This window comes from Asterias rubens, chromosome 18 (assembly GCF_902459465.1).
Source record: "Asterias rubens chromosome 18, eAstRub1.3, whole genome shotgun sequence".
Lineage (NCBI taxonomy): Eukaryota > Metazoa > Echinodermata > Asteroidea > Forcipulatida > Asteriidae > Asterias > Asterias rubens.
In genome coordinates this window covers 5,847,670-5,863,726 of record NC_047079.1, presented here as the reverse complement: position 1 = coordinate 5,863,726, position 16,057 = coordinate 5,847,670, and the positions used below count along the sequence as shown (strand labels likewise).

Here is a 16,057-nt window from a genome sequence, read left to right as displayed (position 1 = left end):
ACTACGATAAGAAAAGGCACTGAAGCTTCGTAAAACAACTCCAGGAGAAAAATGCTTGTTTCTTTTTGTAATTTGTAGTTGACTGTAAAAAAAGAAAGCATTACTGTAACCCGAAACTAAATGTACAGAATATTTTGTCGACTTATAGATAATATTAAGTGTTACATTACAATACAATTTTGGGTTGTCTTGCTTGTGTGTTGTTAATTAAATTGATCAACTGCAACACAAGGTTTAAGAATGCCCTTGAAAGCAAAGGTTGCACAAAGAATGGTTTCAATTCCTACAAAGGGATTTAATGAACGTTTCAATTGTAAAGTATGAAGATGAAATAAAAAACGGACATCTTGTTAATCTAAAGAACCTTCACCTATTAAATTTATGTGTTTATGTGACTGTGGTCAAACAAGGTGTTTGAAGAATAATGTTTCACCCCAGCGTTGGAGTCAAGACCTCAAAGTTTGAGACTCATGAGACCTTCCCATGAGACCTCAAACACTGTTGCCCCAAACCAAAATCGGGAGGTTCTCAGAAATAATGAAATTACATTCAAGACAGAAAGGAAGATAGCCAAAATATAATGCTTGGGTGAAACCAGGGACCGCACAGAGGGTGAATAGAAAGAAACCTCTGAGCAAACCTGCTTAAAAACCCGATATTGTTTACTTGTAAACCTCAAATAAGAAAGTATCAAACAAAAGTTGTATTCAAACGATTAAGCCTTGAAATCTAAAAGTAATTTTCTCAGAATTTACCACAAAATAAAGTAGAAGCAAAGGTAGACCGGCAGTAGAGGGCGCTGTTGTAAAACTTATAGTTTTTGATGTAAACATGGCGATTGACACACGGCAGTGGGAATGTTCCAAGTCAAGTTACACCCCGAGAAAGCTGGCGAAGTTAATTGTCATCTTGGCCGCACAATCATGGCTGACTTAAGTGAGTATAAGTTGGATCTATTCTAGATTGATTAACTGGGATGATTTGATGGTTATTTTGGAGGTTATTTGCATTAATTTGGCCGGGGGTGAGGACTGGAAAGTTAAAAAGTCAGCTTGTCAATTATTGTACGGGGCAGACGTTTACTGCGTCAGGCGGTCCAGCCACCCACCAACCGGGCGCATATCGACCGGGTGGGTAGTGTGACAAAAAGCGATCGATCAAACAAAGACCGAGTTGTGACAGCCGTGAATGAGGGTTTAACAATTATGATTGACACTGTACAAAGTAGGGATCCCAAAGTACCAGCTGTCAATAGTCAGACAGTCACGTCAGTGTCAACTGTCATCTTGTCAATGACTCAATGTGTAAAAAAAAAAAAAAAAAGACCGGTTTCATCCCCATCTGTGATTGACGTTAACTGAATGTCAAGCTGCCACTCGTTTTTTGTCGATGTCAATAATGTTGTGGGGTGTCCATGTATTCTTGTGCTTTGTTTAAATATCAACCACGATACCAGGTTATTTACATGTAAGTTTAAAAAAAGAACAAACTATGTTCCAAAGTATTTAGTTTTGGAAAGTTGTATTAAATGTGCCTTACTGCTCTGCCATACATGCCATATTCATTCATGTTAGGTAGGAACTGAAAACCCAATCCACATAGTGCCTGGCATTATTCGAACCTGGGTCCTAGATGTGGATGGTGAGAAAAGATTCTGCCACGCCAACCCCACAACCCTTATCTTAGTTCTCTTTCATTCTATTGATTTCATTTCAGATCGTCGTCACATACGTTAAAAACAGCATCAACGCAAGATGCATAAGTTGTTCGCGCGTATCCTGTCCCAGCGGGATTTGTCTCGTGCCGGGGATCTCTTCTCTATTCCTGACTCGGAGATCGTCGACGACCTTTCCGAGGCTCTCCAGCACATCCAGATGATCTCATCATCGTTGGATTATCTGAATAATCACAACGATCAGGCGGTGGTTGAGATTTGTATAACGAGGGTCACAACTGCCCTCAGGTGAATATTTATTACAAGAAAGTTGCTCCTTTACAAGAGCCTCATTTCTATTATAATAATATGTTTCTGGTCAATATTTTTTGTATTTTTTAATTTTTTATTAACTTAGGCAAGTTTGCCCCAAACAAGGCTAACACTAAAGCCACTCTTAGTAAGGGTCTACAAGAAGACAAATATTAAAAATGACTAAGGCCTCTGTAACCAGAGAACATTGGTGTGATTTGAACTAAGCCTAATCGGTGTCATAGGGAAATATGTCTCCCCTGAGATTCCGTTCTCAAATGGCAAATTAACTTGCACTGAAGGAGGATGATTCAAAAGAAGGAATCAGAAGAAGTTTGTGTTGTGATCGTAAATAAAGACACAGGCGGCAGTTTGTACACAGGTCGTCGTATGGGGGACAGCATCTCCTGCCACTTTGGCACTCAGGAAAAGGTATGATGAAAATATAAAACAACAACAGCGGGGACTGAGCAATGTGTCAAGAAGCTGAACGGGTAACACGTTCCTCTAATCTTTCTGCATCTTTTTTTACAGAGATACCGGAAGCATAGAACAGCATTCAGAGGCATTGGTGTCTCTTTGGTGTTCGTGTTTACAGCATAATTTGAAACCGTTGACTCGAGACGAAGACACGCCCCACGCCAAGATCGCATCCGATATCATGAGTTGTCTCTTCATGGTGAGTATTTTATTTTCTTCTCAACAGACCCCATTATTTTGTCCTCCTTCCTTGCCTGAGGAACGGCAAAAGGAGTAAAGCCGGGATTTGATGTCTTCGAGTGAGAAAATTGAGTATGCACTTACCTTGAGGGAGTCGACAAGCATGTGCCATCTTCACATAAGTCATTTCAAACGGTATCAGTTTATTTTCTCAGAAATAATAACTGAACTATTTTTAAAACACTGTTTTTATTTATTTTTTATATATATTTTTTGGTGAATAGCAAAATTACAGTAAGTACTCCGTCATGAAGACAGTTCTCCCTGTAGCCGTCCAGTTTTTAAAGCAAGAGAATCAGGAGATCTGCCGTAACATGTCAAGCTATTTAGCCCTGGCGGCCATCGATAACGCCAGCCTTCTTGCTCTGCATTGTGATGACATCACAGAGAGTATCATTAGTGGTGAGTTCCGTTGTTGTTCTTCTTCTTCTTCTTCCTCTTCCTTTCTAGTGCAGCCTTCATAGTTGAAGATAGTCGCATGCCAGACACACCGGGGTGAACCCCTTCTCTTTGCGATAAGTGTGTACTAGGGTCTTTTACATGTGTTGATAGTTGTTATAACAGCACTTTGTAAACCATTACTTCATACTTCAAACAGAGCTCTGCATACCTTGCAGGATAAATACTGGTGCGCTTGAAAATTGTAGTATGGAATGTGGTATAACAGCAAAGTATTTTATTATTTCGAGAAAATACAGATAAAAACCTCATTTTGACCATGTGACCTCTGACATCACAGGTCAAACCCAAGACTGAAGTCCTGAAATCAAGGTTGTTAAGTTTCGTTGTGACGTTGTCTGCATTTTTTCTTCACGGCATTTTGTCTTAATTTTGTTGTCTAGGCAACAGATCCCTGGCCCGCATCCTGCCCCAGATCTACCTTGAGAAGCCTGGCCCGATTGACGCAAACATCGACGGGTTACTCAGCGTTTTACCGCACTGTGAAGACGTGGAGAAGACGCATCTCTTCCAGCTTGTTGGCCTGGTCGCCAAACACAATCCAAAGGTTAAGGTCACATACCCATTACGAATAAAAACAACCGTAATAGGCATTTGTTTTCAAACACTGTATCTAAGCACCTTATACACCATTTCTACCCCTGTTCATTGAGCCTTCATTGGGTTCTTTGCTAGTACAATGATTAAGTTTCTTTTATAAGAGTCCTTGACCTCACGGCCAGAAAAGATAAAGCGAAATGAATTTAAATGAAAATGTGTCTTCTGCTCGATCACGATGAAGGCGCATCCTTTGCAATTCAGCTTCTCAGCTGCGAGTAAGAATGTTAACCCTCCTGTATCAATGTTTCTGATTATATTTCAGCTCCTCTTGAATCATGTCCCCTTGTTGGTGACCTGCCTTAAGATCCCCAACTCCTCCCAGACAATCTTGGCCGCCCTGGTGGATGTGGTCTCGGTCGATGCCAGACCCTTCGCCAGCTGCCTCTCCGATCTTGAAGATGCCATCAGTAGACAGCCTTCCCTCCTCGGCATGGCGTTGAAGATCTTTGGTGCAGTCGGAAGATTAAATCAGGTTGGATGTCAAATAATTGTTTGCTTCAGTTACACCAATCTAGTTCACAAAACTTGTGACCTCATCCTAAAAACATCCTTTGGTTGGACAATGTCTATAACGTTGCCATAGCTATTTAAATTCTGATAATGAGTTGGGTCTGTCTGTGACAGGTTGAACGTGCTACAAATCGACCCGGTCTGTGTGCTCACACACAGAGTGTGCTCAGCGGGGTGCATCGGCAGGGCATGTGATTAGTGCATCGGAGAACTGTCTGTCAATTTCAATCCCTCCCCTTTAAAGCTCAGTAAAAACCCCAGTAATTCAATAAGAAGAAGAATATTTATGTTGTAATATTTCTGTTTGTATATACTCTGCGGCAGTAGAATATCTAGTAAGACATTTCTCCAAAGAACAAACTCTACCTGGCAAGTAGATACACACCGCAAACCAAATATATATGTTAAATATTCCCTGTCTCGTGAAAGTTCTGAGCACCAAGCCTTGAACTTGAAATCTTGTAGATATTTTCTGAAATCGGAATCGCGACCGTTAGAAGAAAAAAGGAAAATTTTTGCCAGTTTGAAGATATCAAGAACATATTTTAAAAGTGATGGTCTTCTCTTTCATCCAGGTGAATGGTAAGGAATGCATGGCCTTCCTGGTACAGCAACTAGGAGCCATTGATCAAACTTCCCTCCCCGCCGTCTTGATCGAGATTAAGAGCATCGCAGATCAGCATTCGGGTCTCCTCGGGACGCACATCGCCGAGATCTCTCTACAGGGTGAGAGTCCGTCCATGGCTGCCCGAATGATCATCCAACAACTACAGCAAGATATGACATACCGGTAAAGATTACCTTTATCTCTGTCCTGTAGCATTGCGGCCATAGAGGGCGACGTTGTGATAGTATTTGTTCCACCCTCCAGGATTTGGTTTGTGACACTCCTCTTCCATCTGATGAGCACGGGTCCAAACCAGACCATTTTTTTCTCTTTTTGATGAGTGAGCAATCTATCTCGGTTATTAGGGTGGCTTGTAGTCCTACTTTTTTTCTAAGGGCCAAGCATGATTTCTGTTATAAGACAACAGATGCTTTGTATGTTTAATGTCATCCATGACTTGGAGATTGTTATCTCAGATCTTTATAGACTATCTTTATAGTTTTGTTTGTTCTATCTTTCCATCAGGAAAAAGGAACTTCTGGATAGCGGCACTGAATACATGGAATCAGGAAGATCACCAGAGTTATTATCATCGCCCACTAAAGCACAGAGCATGTCTGAGATGCACAGCATGGGCCTTGAAACGGAGAGGAAGATGCACTACAGAAAGGGCAAGGCATCCAAACAAGGCTCCGTTGATCATCTCTTCAACAGTGTCCAGAAACTGATAACGTGCACTTCGTCGACGGCGCTGATGCAATCAGAGACACAGGGATCTTTAAAAGATCTAGACGGAAGCACAAAACAGGTCAAACTGAGGTCCCTAAGTCATTCAGGTTATCCTGAAGCCGCCCAACTCACAGAAAGTAGGACTAGTCTGCAAACAGTGGGATCTACTTTGTCCAAGACAAAACTTAAGAGCCCAGCCTCTTCCTCCTCGTCGCAGAAATCAGACGTCCAACGTCGAATTAGCAACAAGGAGGGGATATCGGCAGCAGGAGGAAGCAAGGGGAATCTCCACCAGGAGGAGACCTCAAGACCTAGTAGTGTCATCAATAGAATGAGCAGCTCAACCAACTCAAGATATATCAGGAACTCTCAAAATGGTGGCAGCAGTGGGATACACACTGCCGAGGAAGGCAGACAAGACCTGGAAGGTAGAGGTGGTGATCTACTCACAGCGAAGGCTTCTCCATTGGAAGCAACAAAGAAAGTGCCTTTTGAAGGAGTCAAGACAGGATTTGATGGAGCAAGAGGAACCTCGTCTTTGGAAGGAGGCAAAGTTTCTTCCTCACTAAGGTCTACGAATAGAGACAGCAGTCTTCAACAGTATCTGTCCAAGAGACAGAAGGAGATCATCAACTACATGGATTCCATCAAGAAGAGAATACCAGTTCCTGATGAGTGTTCTGTCAGAGGTATTAAAAAAACTACAATTAAATAAACTTGTATCATTCTCCTGTCGATGACTAGAGCAATCTAGTTGAAACATTGAGACCATTTCAGAACTCCATTCGCGGTACTGAAGTTAATAACGATCCACTAAAAACTAATTTTCTACCTTCTTCCCAGGTGGTAGTTAAAAAGCAGGACAGTTCTTTTCAGAACTGAGAAGTCTCCCAAATTCCGAAAATCTACTTCCGGTAGTAGAATATAAAGCAAGACATTTCTCTAAGAACAAAATCTACCTGGCAAGTAGATACACACATGGTGCAACCACAAACCAAATATAAACTGTACTTTATTCTTGTATGTAAACGTCTTTAAGGAAGATTTCTTATGTGCCTTGTTTTCTCGCCGTAACAGAGATAACTGGTCGGAATCCAGTGGGTAAACTTGACTTCTACTGCCAGAAGAAAGGACGGAACTGCCTGTATAGTACAAGCCCGTTTGTTGTGGAGACCAAAGAGACTCAGCCCTGGATTCATTTAAAGTTTCTTCAATTACAGGTAAACTTTGATCTACTCGGAATTGTACGGTGTGGTTAGATATTGATTATTGATTATTGTTTATTGTTTATTGGTTTTTTATTAATGATTTTTGATTATTGATTAATAATTATTGACTATTGATTATTGATAATTGATTATTGATGATTGATTACTGATTATTGATTACTCTCTGGTAGTAGAGAAGACTCCCAAATTCCAAAAAAATCTTCTCCGCGATAGTAGAAAATACAGCAAGACAAGTTCTCAAAGAACAAAAAGTAGATATATATACAAATGGTGTTACCGTAAACCAAATATATACTGAAGATCAGTTAGTGATCATTATTGATTATCCATAATTGAGGAGTGACTTAAGATATTAAGCATTTTTCTATAGGCCACGTCTCCTAGTCCAGTATCCCTTGATGACAGAGCAGTCCAGAGTCTACGCAAGAACTGGGAACGACAAAAGACTGCAGGAGGAACGATGACATTCCTGAAACTCATCACTCAAAATTTCCCACCGTCCAAGGTAAGGTTTTAGCCATTTTTTTAGGCCACACAAGGCCTGAAGGTCACTTCAAGGTGTGGGGTACAATCAACTATTTTTCCACCTTGCCACCTACTCCTGGGGCTGAAACAGGGTTACCCCCTTTACAGTCCATACGGATGTATGTTGGGTATCATCCATCAGAAGCCTGGCTGGTAGAGCAGAAAGCACTACCTCCCCAACTTTTACGAAGCAATCATGGTTAAGTGTCTTGCTTAAGGACACAAGTGTCACGACCGGGACTCGAACCCACACTCCGCTGCTGACAACACCAGAGCTTAGGTCCAGTGAACTAGACAGCTCGGCCACGACTCGCCACAACATGCTTTTTCCATGATGCAACTGTCGCATCGTATAAACTTTCTAATTGTTTCCTACTCAGGTACAGCAAGCTCTCACAGCTGTTTTAAATAAAGTCAGTTTCTACGATCTGTTTACATACAACATACATCTCAACATCTGGAATTGTTTCATCTGTAATAACCCTAATAAATTTGGTAAGTCAAGAACTTCATTATAATAATATTAATAATAACAAAGTCTTATAAGTGCACAAATCCACCAAAGGTGCTCAAGCAGTGTAACAAAGGAAGAGAACAAAAAAAAAAAAAAATGAGTGGAAGCTTGTTGACCAAATTGTACGTTTAACCAAACCATTGCCTGGACGCTGGCAGTGCAAGTACCCAAAGACATAGGAAAAGCGTTTTTTTTTTTTTACTCGTTGGTATGAACAAATTTGGGAGACCACCAACATCAGGGCTTGATGGCTGATTTGTTAGAGCGCCAACACGTTAATCCGGAGGTTAAAGCGCCAACACGATCCGAAGGTCAGATGTTCAAATCCCGCTCTGGTATATTTTGTTTGTGATCGACCCAATTATTAAAAAACTTTTTTTTATGGGCATTAACTGTCTTCCTCAACAATCTACACAACTTCCCTGACAATACAGCATAGGAATTAATTACTCTTTCTAAAAACGATGATGTTGTTTACCTTTAGTAAATCCCAACCATGGTTTCAAACTAACCCCTAGTACAACGTCTTTGGAAGGACTTTATTTCTCTAGACTTTTCAAGAACCACTGTCAAATTCTTAAAACTTCTAAACAGAAAATTTGAGAGATTTATCTTTGAAGGTAAAAACCAGCAGGGCACCAGTGATGAACAGCATGCATGACTTTGTTATTTGACTGGTAATCAAATTCTGCTAAGCAAAACTTGTGTGTTTTTCTCTGCGACAAGTGATTTCTTGAATTTTGACAGACCTAATCTCAGGAGGTCGGCCGTTCATCGAGGGACAACTCAAAGAGAAGAAAGTGCGCTTCAAGTTATTCCGACGATGGCGGACTCGCTACTTCACCCTAGCGGGGGAGCAACTCTACACAAAGAGCAACTCAGTATGTATACCCGAGGGCTAACATAATAATATTGGCTTTTTATATCTAGAGTTAATACCCGTCACTTAGTGACGCTCAAGACGTTTCAGCATTCAGTATTTTCCTGTTTTTAAGTGGAGCTTGACGTATGAGACCAACTCCGTTACATAACAAGGCTGTGGTGAACAGGGGGGCGAACCTATTCTCTTTTCGACAAGTGCACTTGGGTCTTTTACATGCATTACACAACACACTGGACCAATGGCTTTACGTCCCATCTGAAGGACACAAGTGGCACGACTCTCGTACCCACACTCTGCTGATCAGAAACCTCAGAACTTGACTCCGGTGATCTTATCTGCCCCGCCACGACTTGCCACACTTTTGACTTTCATTTAAACATTTCTAATGATTTTTTTTGTAGATTGTTTTGTATGTGTTTTTGTTATTAATGTTACAATTTTTATTTTTCAAAACAGCAAAGCAAACCCACCTTGCCAATCGAGCTCAGTAAAGTTCAAGGCGTCAAGACCGTGCACGGTGGAAGACGACACGAGCGGAGTATCCCCAAAGCCTTTGAAATCTTCACTGCCGACAAGACGTACATCTTCAAGACCAAAGACGGGAAGGGCGCGGAGCAGTGGGTTCAGTGCCTGACGTTGGCGGTGCGAAAGGCTAGCCATAAGGGAAGTAGTAGTAATGGCGGAGGAGCAACGAGCGGAACGAATCCGCCGGATAGCGAGGGGATGCCAAGGTAGTCGTTTATCAATTTTTGAGAGATTTTTTTAGAGAGGCGTCGGACAGCTGCCGCTTTACAGCAAAGGTACCAAGCGATTTACTCTTTCAGTTTTAAGGCCGTTTCTGAAGTAGCGGCTGTGGCTCTGGCTATGGCAGGATCTCCTTGTTGAAGGCATAGGCTGCCCTTAGCAACAGCCTTAGTAACAGCCACAGTCGGTAATTTGGACACAGCCTTCTTTCGGCTATAATGGTTACAAGAGATGTAAGCCAGTTACTCCTTGCATGCCATCACAAAGTTGCAAATTGCTGAAATAAAAGTAATAATTATTATTATTTATTTGGCCACGATTCCAACAAAAAATACAACAGCAAGAAATACTCTTTACGTAAAATCTGAAGATCACTTATCTCATTTTTATTATTTGGAAGTATTCTTCAATACTCAAGATAATTTAAAGATATTTATCAGACTGAAAGTGAATGTTGAATTGTTAAGCTCATGCCCGCCATACTTGTCCAGTCAGGAGTTTACCGGCCCAATGCTAAGTGTTTATTTTTTAGACAGAAGAATTCTGAAGAAAAATGGTGCATTTAATTTTTAAAAAGTCATCTCGTTTAGTTTTAAAAGACGACAACTATCATTTTTTTATTGTTCAGTTTTATGCAGAAGCAACAAATAGGGAAATATCCGTTTTATAATAGCCTAGTTGAATTTTCTGAATTGTAATTTTGTTTTATATAATTCATTTCAAATAGAGTATATAAAGGTAACAGTAGCTATTTTTTTTTTTTTTAATTTTAAAATAGTAAAAAAAATTTAATGGTCAGAGCCGATCATTAACATATTAATGTTATATTGAATAGTTTAGACATCTCTTATTCATCATAATTTCAAAAGACTATGAAATATGATGATTCAGTAGGATGGAATTGAAACTTTGCATGGTGGAGATACAGTCTAGTGAGGTTTGCATTAACACCATGTACATGAGTAGAATTTGACACTTTGCATGGTGGAGATACAATCTAGTAAGGTTTGCAGTAACGCCATGTACATGAGTAGAATTTGAAACTTTGCATGATGGAGATACAATTTAGTGCGGGTGAGTAGAATTTGAAACTTGGCATGGTGGAGATACAATATAGTAAGGTTTGCAGTAACACCATGTACATGAGTAGAATTTGAAACTTTGCATGGTGGAGATACAATCTAGTAAGGTTTGCTGTAACAACATGTACATGAGTAGAATTTGAAACTTTGCATGATGGATATACAATCTAGTAAGGTTTGCTGTAAAACCAGGCTATGTGCTAAATAGACTGTTACCTTTAATATAAATTCAATTTTGATTGATTGGCAGTCAGGGAACCAGATTTCAAACCAGAAGTGCCAACCTTTTTAAAAAACAAATACATGCCAAAGTTTTTGACAAAAATATTTTCATTGTGGAGTAAAATCTTTCAATTTTGAAAAAATCAAATAAAATTGATTTTGTCTGTGTTTCATGAAGAAGTCATTCTAGTCTTTCGTCAAGACCCAGGTAGCACTTGGGATGCTGTGTATGAGGAAAACCACCACAAGCCTAGTGCACACTTTCTAGATGGTGTGACATTAGCACCTTGACTGAAGGCTAACCACTAATGTTTCCAACTAAACGCTATTTTTTGATAGATGAGAATTTGGATGACAATTTGAAGAAACTGAAAGGTTTATTTCAGTTTATTTCCAGACATTTTGAAAGCAGATGATAACTTTCAGATGGTTCAGGCTGATATTATGTTAGACTTGTAGCTACAAAAAATGTAATTGATTTCGCCCGTCACTTAAGGTAAAAATGTCTGCTTGTAACTTAAATTTATATGCTGAAGTAAAATCACAGTGTGTCTTTGCAAAGCACAAAGTTTATTAAAGTAGAGATATTTTTCTGTAGGTTTTTTTTAGTTTGTGGTTAATGTAAATACTTAGAGAGAAGAGAAAAAAAGCTTCATTTATTTACAGAATATATATACGAGAATGCAATATATCTCAGTGGTTTGTTTTATGAAATTTGGAAAGTAAGTTTAATTCGGGTAATTTGTGATATTAGTGCTATTTATTTAGAAGAAAATTGTTGCCAATTATGAAATAATTGTTTGCTTTGTATTCTGTATGGCGTCGGTCAGTAGACGTGAATGACTTTTTTTGAAAAGGAATTTTTTTATACATTGTTTTGAAATGGGCGATGAGAAAGAGAAACCAGAGATTTTGTAAGCATAAAATATTGCTAAGCGGGGGACCAGTCATTGCTAGTATAATCACAGACGCATTGCTGTTGGCTGGTAACCTTGTTTCTACATTATTTTTTCAGTGCTAAGCTGCTCAGCAAATTTGTGTGCTTGGAGTTTTATGGCATTGGATCTTGAACCTTGGCCCCCTTTTTGATGAAACCTTTCAACACATGAAGGCCAAGCAGTGTTTGCCCTTAACAATGGTTCGTTGGCCGAGTCCGGTTAACAGGCCTAAGGGCCAGTCAGAATTCTCACAAAGTGGCCCAGCTGGCTAGTTCAGTGCTAAAAAGCATCCCTATTTAATATGAAATATAGGCAAGTGAAAAAGCTGACCGACCAGTGAAATGACAAGAGAACTGGAGTGGATTTCACAAAGAACTTGGGACTAGTCCTAGGAAAACTTAAGTCTTTGTGAAATCCCACCCCTGGTCCTGCTGGCTAGTAACAGGAAAAGTTAAAGGCAAAACCTTCCAAGGATTTTTGCTGCAGTAACGTTTATAATATGTGTTGGTTCCTACCGAAGGCACATCAATTTGTGTACAGCCTAAGTACAGGTCCAAACAAGGCACATTTCTGGTTCAAAACAATTTTTTTCACTGTCATTTTTTAGCCCCCCCCCCAAAAAAAAAGGCAGCCTATTTCACTTGCATGCATTTCTACTTGGGCCATTTTGCCCTTTGAGCTGACACTGTCATTCAATTTCAGTTTGGATGGATGCAAACTTATTTACCATTCTATTCAATTCAACTTTGAAGGCATTCTTTTTAGTCATGTGATAACGGCAATCAATCTAGCAGAGTAGGTGCAACAGGAGTTTTCTGCAAAAATGAATTATTCAAATTGAATGGTTTTCTTTCTGGTTATCACACGATGCAAAATAAAATTTTTAACCATTGTTTTGAGGAGCTTTCAGTTTTGCATGAAATAGTCTGAATAGAACAAAAAATGTTGCTGAAAATGACTGGAAAATCCTAAACTACAATTTTAATGTGCTGCAATTGTTTGTGAAGGAGTAGTCAAAACACATAAGAGGAACAACTCTTTTCATTGTAAAGTATTGGTAGATATTATTTAAAATCAATTAAGGTACTTGGGTAAAGCTTACTAAGTTGTACGTATTCATCGATTAAGTTACTTATTTTGGATTTATATAAAAAACTTAAATGGATTTTTATTAAAGGTACTAGCAAAGCTAAGTGAGTGTATTCAAGGATTAAGTTACTTACTTTGGAGTAATTTAGGGTTAAACAAAAAAATTACTAACAGGATTTGAACCAATATTCTCTGGATTAACGCACTAGCGCTCTACCAACTGAGGTAGCCCTATGTTGGTCTCCCTGTTTCGTCGGGGGGGGGCAGTCAGAAGCCATTATACCGTGTGGCCAGGGATCACACCCAAATTACAATACAAGCTAGGAAGCCACAGCCAGGGAATCATTTTAAGGGGATTCAACTTTTATATTTCAAGCATCAAGTTGTTGGTTTTACCACAAGGGGAACTGACTGGGAATTTACCCAAATAACATAACTTGGGGTTGAACAAAGAAAACATCTAGAGCAGGATTTGAACATTCAATCTCCAGATTACTTTGGGGTAAACTGATAAATGTTTTTTTAACCTGAAGGTACGAACAAAATCACAGGCATTTTACTCGGGTGGGATTCGAACCCACGACCATTGCAATTCTAGAGCAGTGTCATACCAACTCGACCACCGAGATTGCCCGGTAGCTACAGGGAAGTTCGAATCCTATGTTTTTAGCAGCGGGTACTAGCCAAGCTTATTTTATCAAGCGAGCATATTCGTCAATACTTATTTACCGAGTTACTTATTTTGGGAGTAAATTTAACAACTCTTTTTAACTTTAAGGTACTAGCTTATCTAAGCGAGCGTGTTCATTAAGTTATATACCAGGGAGTAAATTAAAAAACTTATCAAACTTACTTCAGGCATGATTGGCCATTTGAAAACACTATAGGAAAATTCTGTGTGGAGTTCAAGGGCTGACTTACTTGTAGGCCTACATACAGTACATGGTTAAGCTTTATACTTAAATTCAGGCTACTTACATGTAGAAACATTTTCGCTGATTTTTCTGAGGGCAAACAAATCAGAAAATCAGATTTAAAGTAGGGAAAGAATACCATGCCTGAAAAAAACAAAAAAGTATGTAATTGTTACCATGGTAATTGATTAGAATTTGCAGCATTTGTACTCAAGGAGTTAGATTATTACATTACAAGACAAACTGCTGTATTATTGCAAAGTTGCCTTGCATGATGAGATGGTAATGAATACTCGGAAGAAAGTATTTTTTATTTCTATTTGATACCCCCAACATTTGCTGTTTGTACCCAACGTTTTGTATTCAATAAAATTTAAATAAATGTGGTTATTTTCACGAGTCACTTTGCCTCCTGTCTTTTTATTGCTTCATCCAAACAGGGCCAGATTTTAAGTCCGAGTCTCTATTCATCGTCGGAGTCCACAAAAAAAGGACTTCAGACCTGTTTCGACAACAATCGCCATAAGACTGTTGTACAATGCTTGGCAAGTATTTCTATTTTTAAGGATTGCGCACTACGCATCGCGCACAACACATAACGGACACATGTTTTTTTTTCAAAAGAAGGCTCATGTCACATATCAGTTGTTCTGTTTCCATGTTATACATATACTTTATTGACATCGAATTGCATCAAATCCATTTTCTCCTTGGCGGAACTACTACCAGAGTCAACTCATTGCCAGGTCGTCACCACCCCTAAAATTATTTCACCCTTTGCTGTTGGACATGAATTTTCAAAGTGACACCAACGTAACAAATAATTTGCAAAGTTTTGCATAAGACACATCACAATCGAAACAAATTTTACAGCTTGCTCCTTAAAAAATCTGGAGACCACAGGCCCTTTTTAAAACTACAACCACAGCTAAGCACAACAAAATTATGCTTACCAGAGTAACGTTACCGGTCAAAGTACCATGTCGCATATAGCATATTCGACTGGTATCCTGCTTAGTTTCGGTTAGCAGATCATTTTCAATCTCTATGAAATTGGGCCCCTGGAGGCCATGGCTTCTGTTGCCCCATGTTTTGGCCTTGATGCTCCGTCAAAGTTTCAAAGCATGCTTAATCGTATAGTGACCGCAATGTTATCCCAACTCTATTCAACCAGGAAGGTCAAAGTAAAAGACTTACAGCTTCTCACAGTTTCCAAGTTGACATTCTAGCGATAATTTCAAAAAAACAAAGAAATGGTCCGATAACTACAGCAAAACCAGACGAGGCTGGGCAGATGATAACAGCTATATACGGAAAGACATTAAGCTGGTATTTATCGGGTACCATGGAATGTGAGATTTACAAAAAGTTAATAATTCTGAGATATTGTTTTACTCCAAAGATTTGTATTATTGTAAAGCTCTATCGACTTCATAACGCTATCTACGATCAGCCTGTGCAAGGCCCAATTTCATAGAGCTGCTAAGCACAAAAATTTGCTCAGCATGAAATTTCTTCCTTGATAAAAACAAGACTACCAACCAAATTTCCATGTGATTTTCAGGATAAGCAAACAACAGCTGAATACCAGCAACAAGCAATATACAACAAATGGGAATTTGGTTGGTAAACCTGTTTTTACCGAGGAAGAAATTTCATGCTAAGCAAATTTTTGTGCTTAGCAGCTCTGTGAAATTGGGCCCAGGTCATAATGCAAACTAAAATGCTGACATTATCTCAGCGTAATATTTCCATCCATCACTCCATGGAACTGACAACAGTCTTTTTTTGTTTTTAAATTGCATAATTTTCATGGTTGGCATTGACGAAACCGAGTGAAACCTTGAGTAGAACCACCAAGAGAACCGCAACATTAAACCAATTGCTTTTCAACAATCGGGGAAAAAAAAAAAAAAAATTATCTCCGGAAACTTAACACAAATACAAGTTTACAATATAGTATCATCTTTATGTACACTACAACAGTTTTGGAATGGATGGTTAAAGTAAAGCCGCTGAAATACAGACACGCATATCTCAATATTTCTAGCTGATCTAGAAGACTGCCTACAGTTTGTTTTCTTATACCACAACTACAAAAAATGCACAGGACTTCCACTGTCTTCCTAATTATCAATTTACCAGTAAAACTTCTCATAAACCCCTAGCCTCGGCATTGGCAATGGCTTATGTTTAGTCGGCCATATGGCTGACTAAGCCTGAGCCATTGTCAATGCCAGTGCTGAGGTTTGGAAAAGGCCCCTGATGTGAGTTTCATTTGAAAAATGTTTGGTACCCTGACTTACATAAATGTGAAAAGTGAATG

At 39.2% G+C, this 16,057-nt stretch overlaps 1 protein-coding gene across 1 annotated transcript; it reads left to right on the top strand.

Annotated features, from left to right (window-relative positions):
• The first annotated feature begins 839 nt into the window (after window positions 1–839).
• LOC117302450 (ventricular zone-expressed PH domain-containing protein homolog 1-like) lies at window positions 840–10,460 on the top strand. Its single transcript, XM_033786404.1, has 13 exons — window positions 840–936; window positions 1,717–1,963; window positions 2,501–2,645; window positions 2,911–3,088; window positions 3,529–3,692; window positions 4,008–4,217; window positions 4,831–5,045; window positions 5,388–6,280; window positions 6,669–6,811; window positions 7,191–7,325; window positions 7,726–7,840; window positions 8,607–8,740; window positions 9,199–10,460. The coding sequence occupies exons 2-13, from the start codon at window positions 1,755–1,757 to the stop codon at window positions 9,475–9,477; spliced, it is 2,820 nt and encodes a 939-aa protein (XP_033642295.1). The 5' UTR covers window positions 840–936; window positions 1,717–1,754; the 3' UTR covers window positions 9,478–10,460.
• Window positions 10,461–16,057: the final 5,597 nt, after the last annotated feature.

Coding starts and splice junctions, on each gene's coding strand:
- LOC117302450 (XM_033786404.1), top strand. CDS start 1,755: ATGCATAAGTTGTTCGCGCGTATCCTGTCCCAGCGGGATTTGTCTCGT. Junction 2,646..2,910: donor TCATGAGTTGTCTCTTCATG/GTGAGTATTTTA, acceptor TTTGGTGAATAG/CAAAATTACAGTAAGTACTC. Junction 7,326..7,725: donor AAAATTTCCCACCGTCCAAG/GTAAGGTTTTAG, acceptor TTTCCTACTCAG/GTACAGCAAGCTCTCACAGC.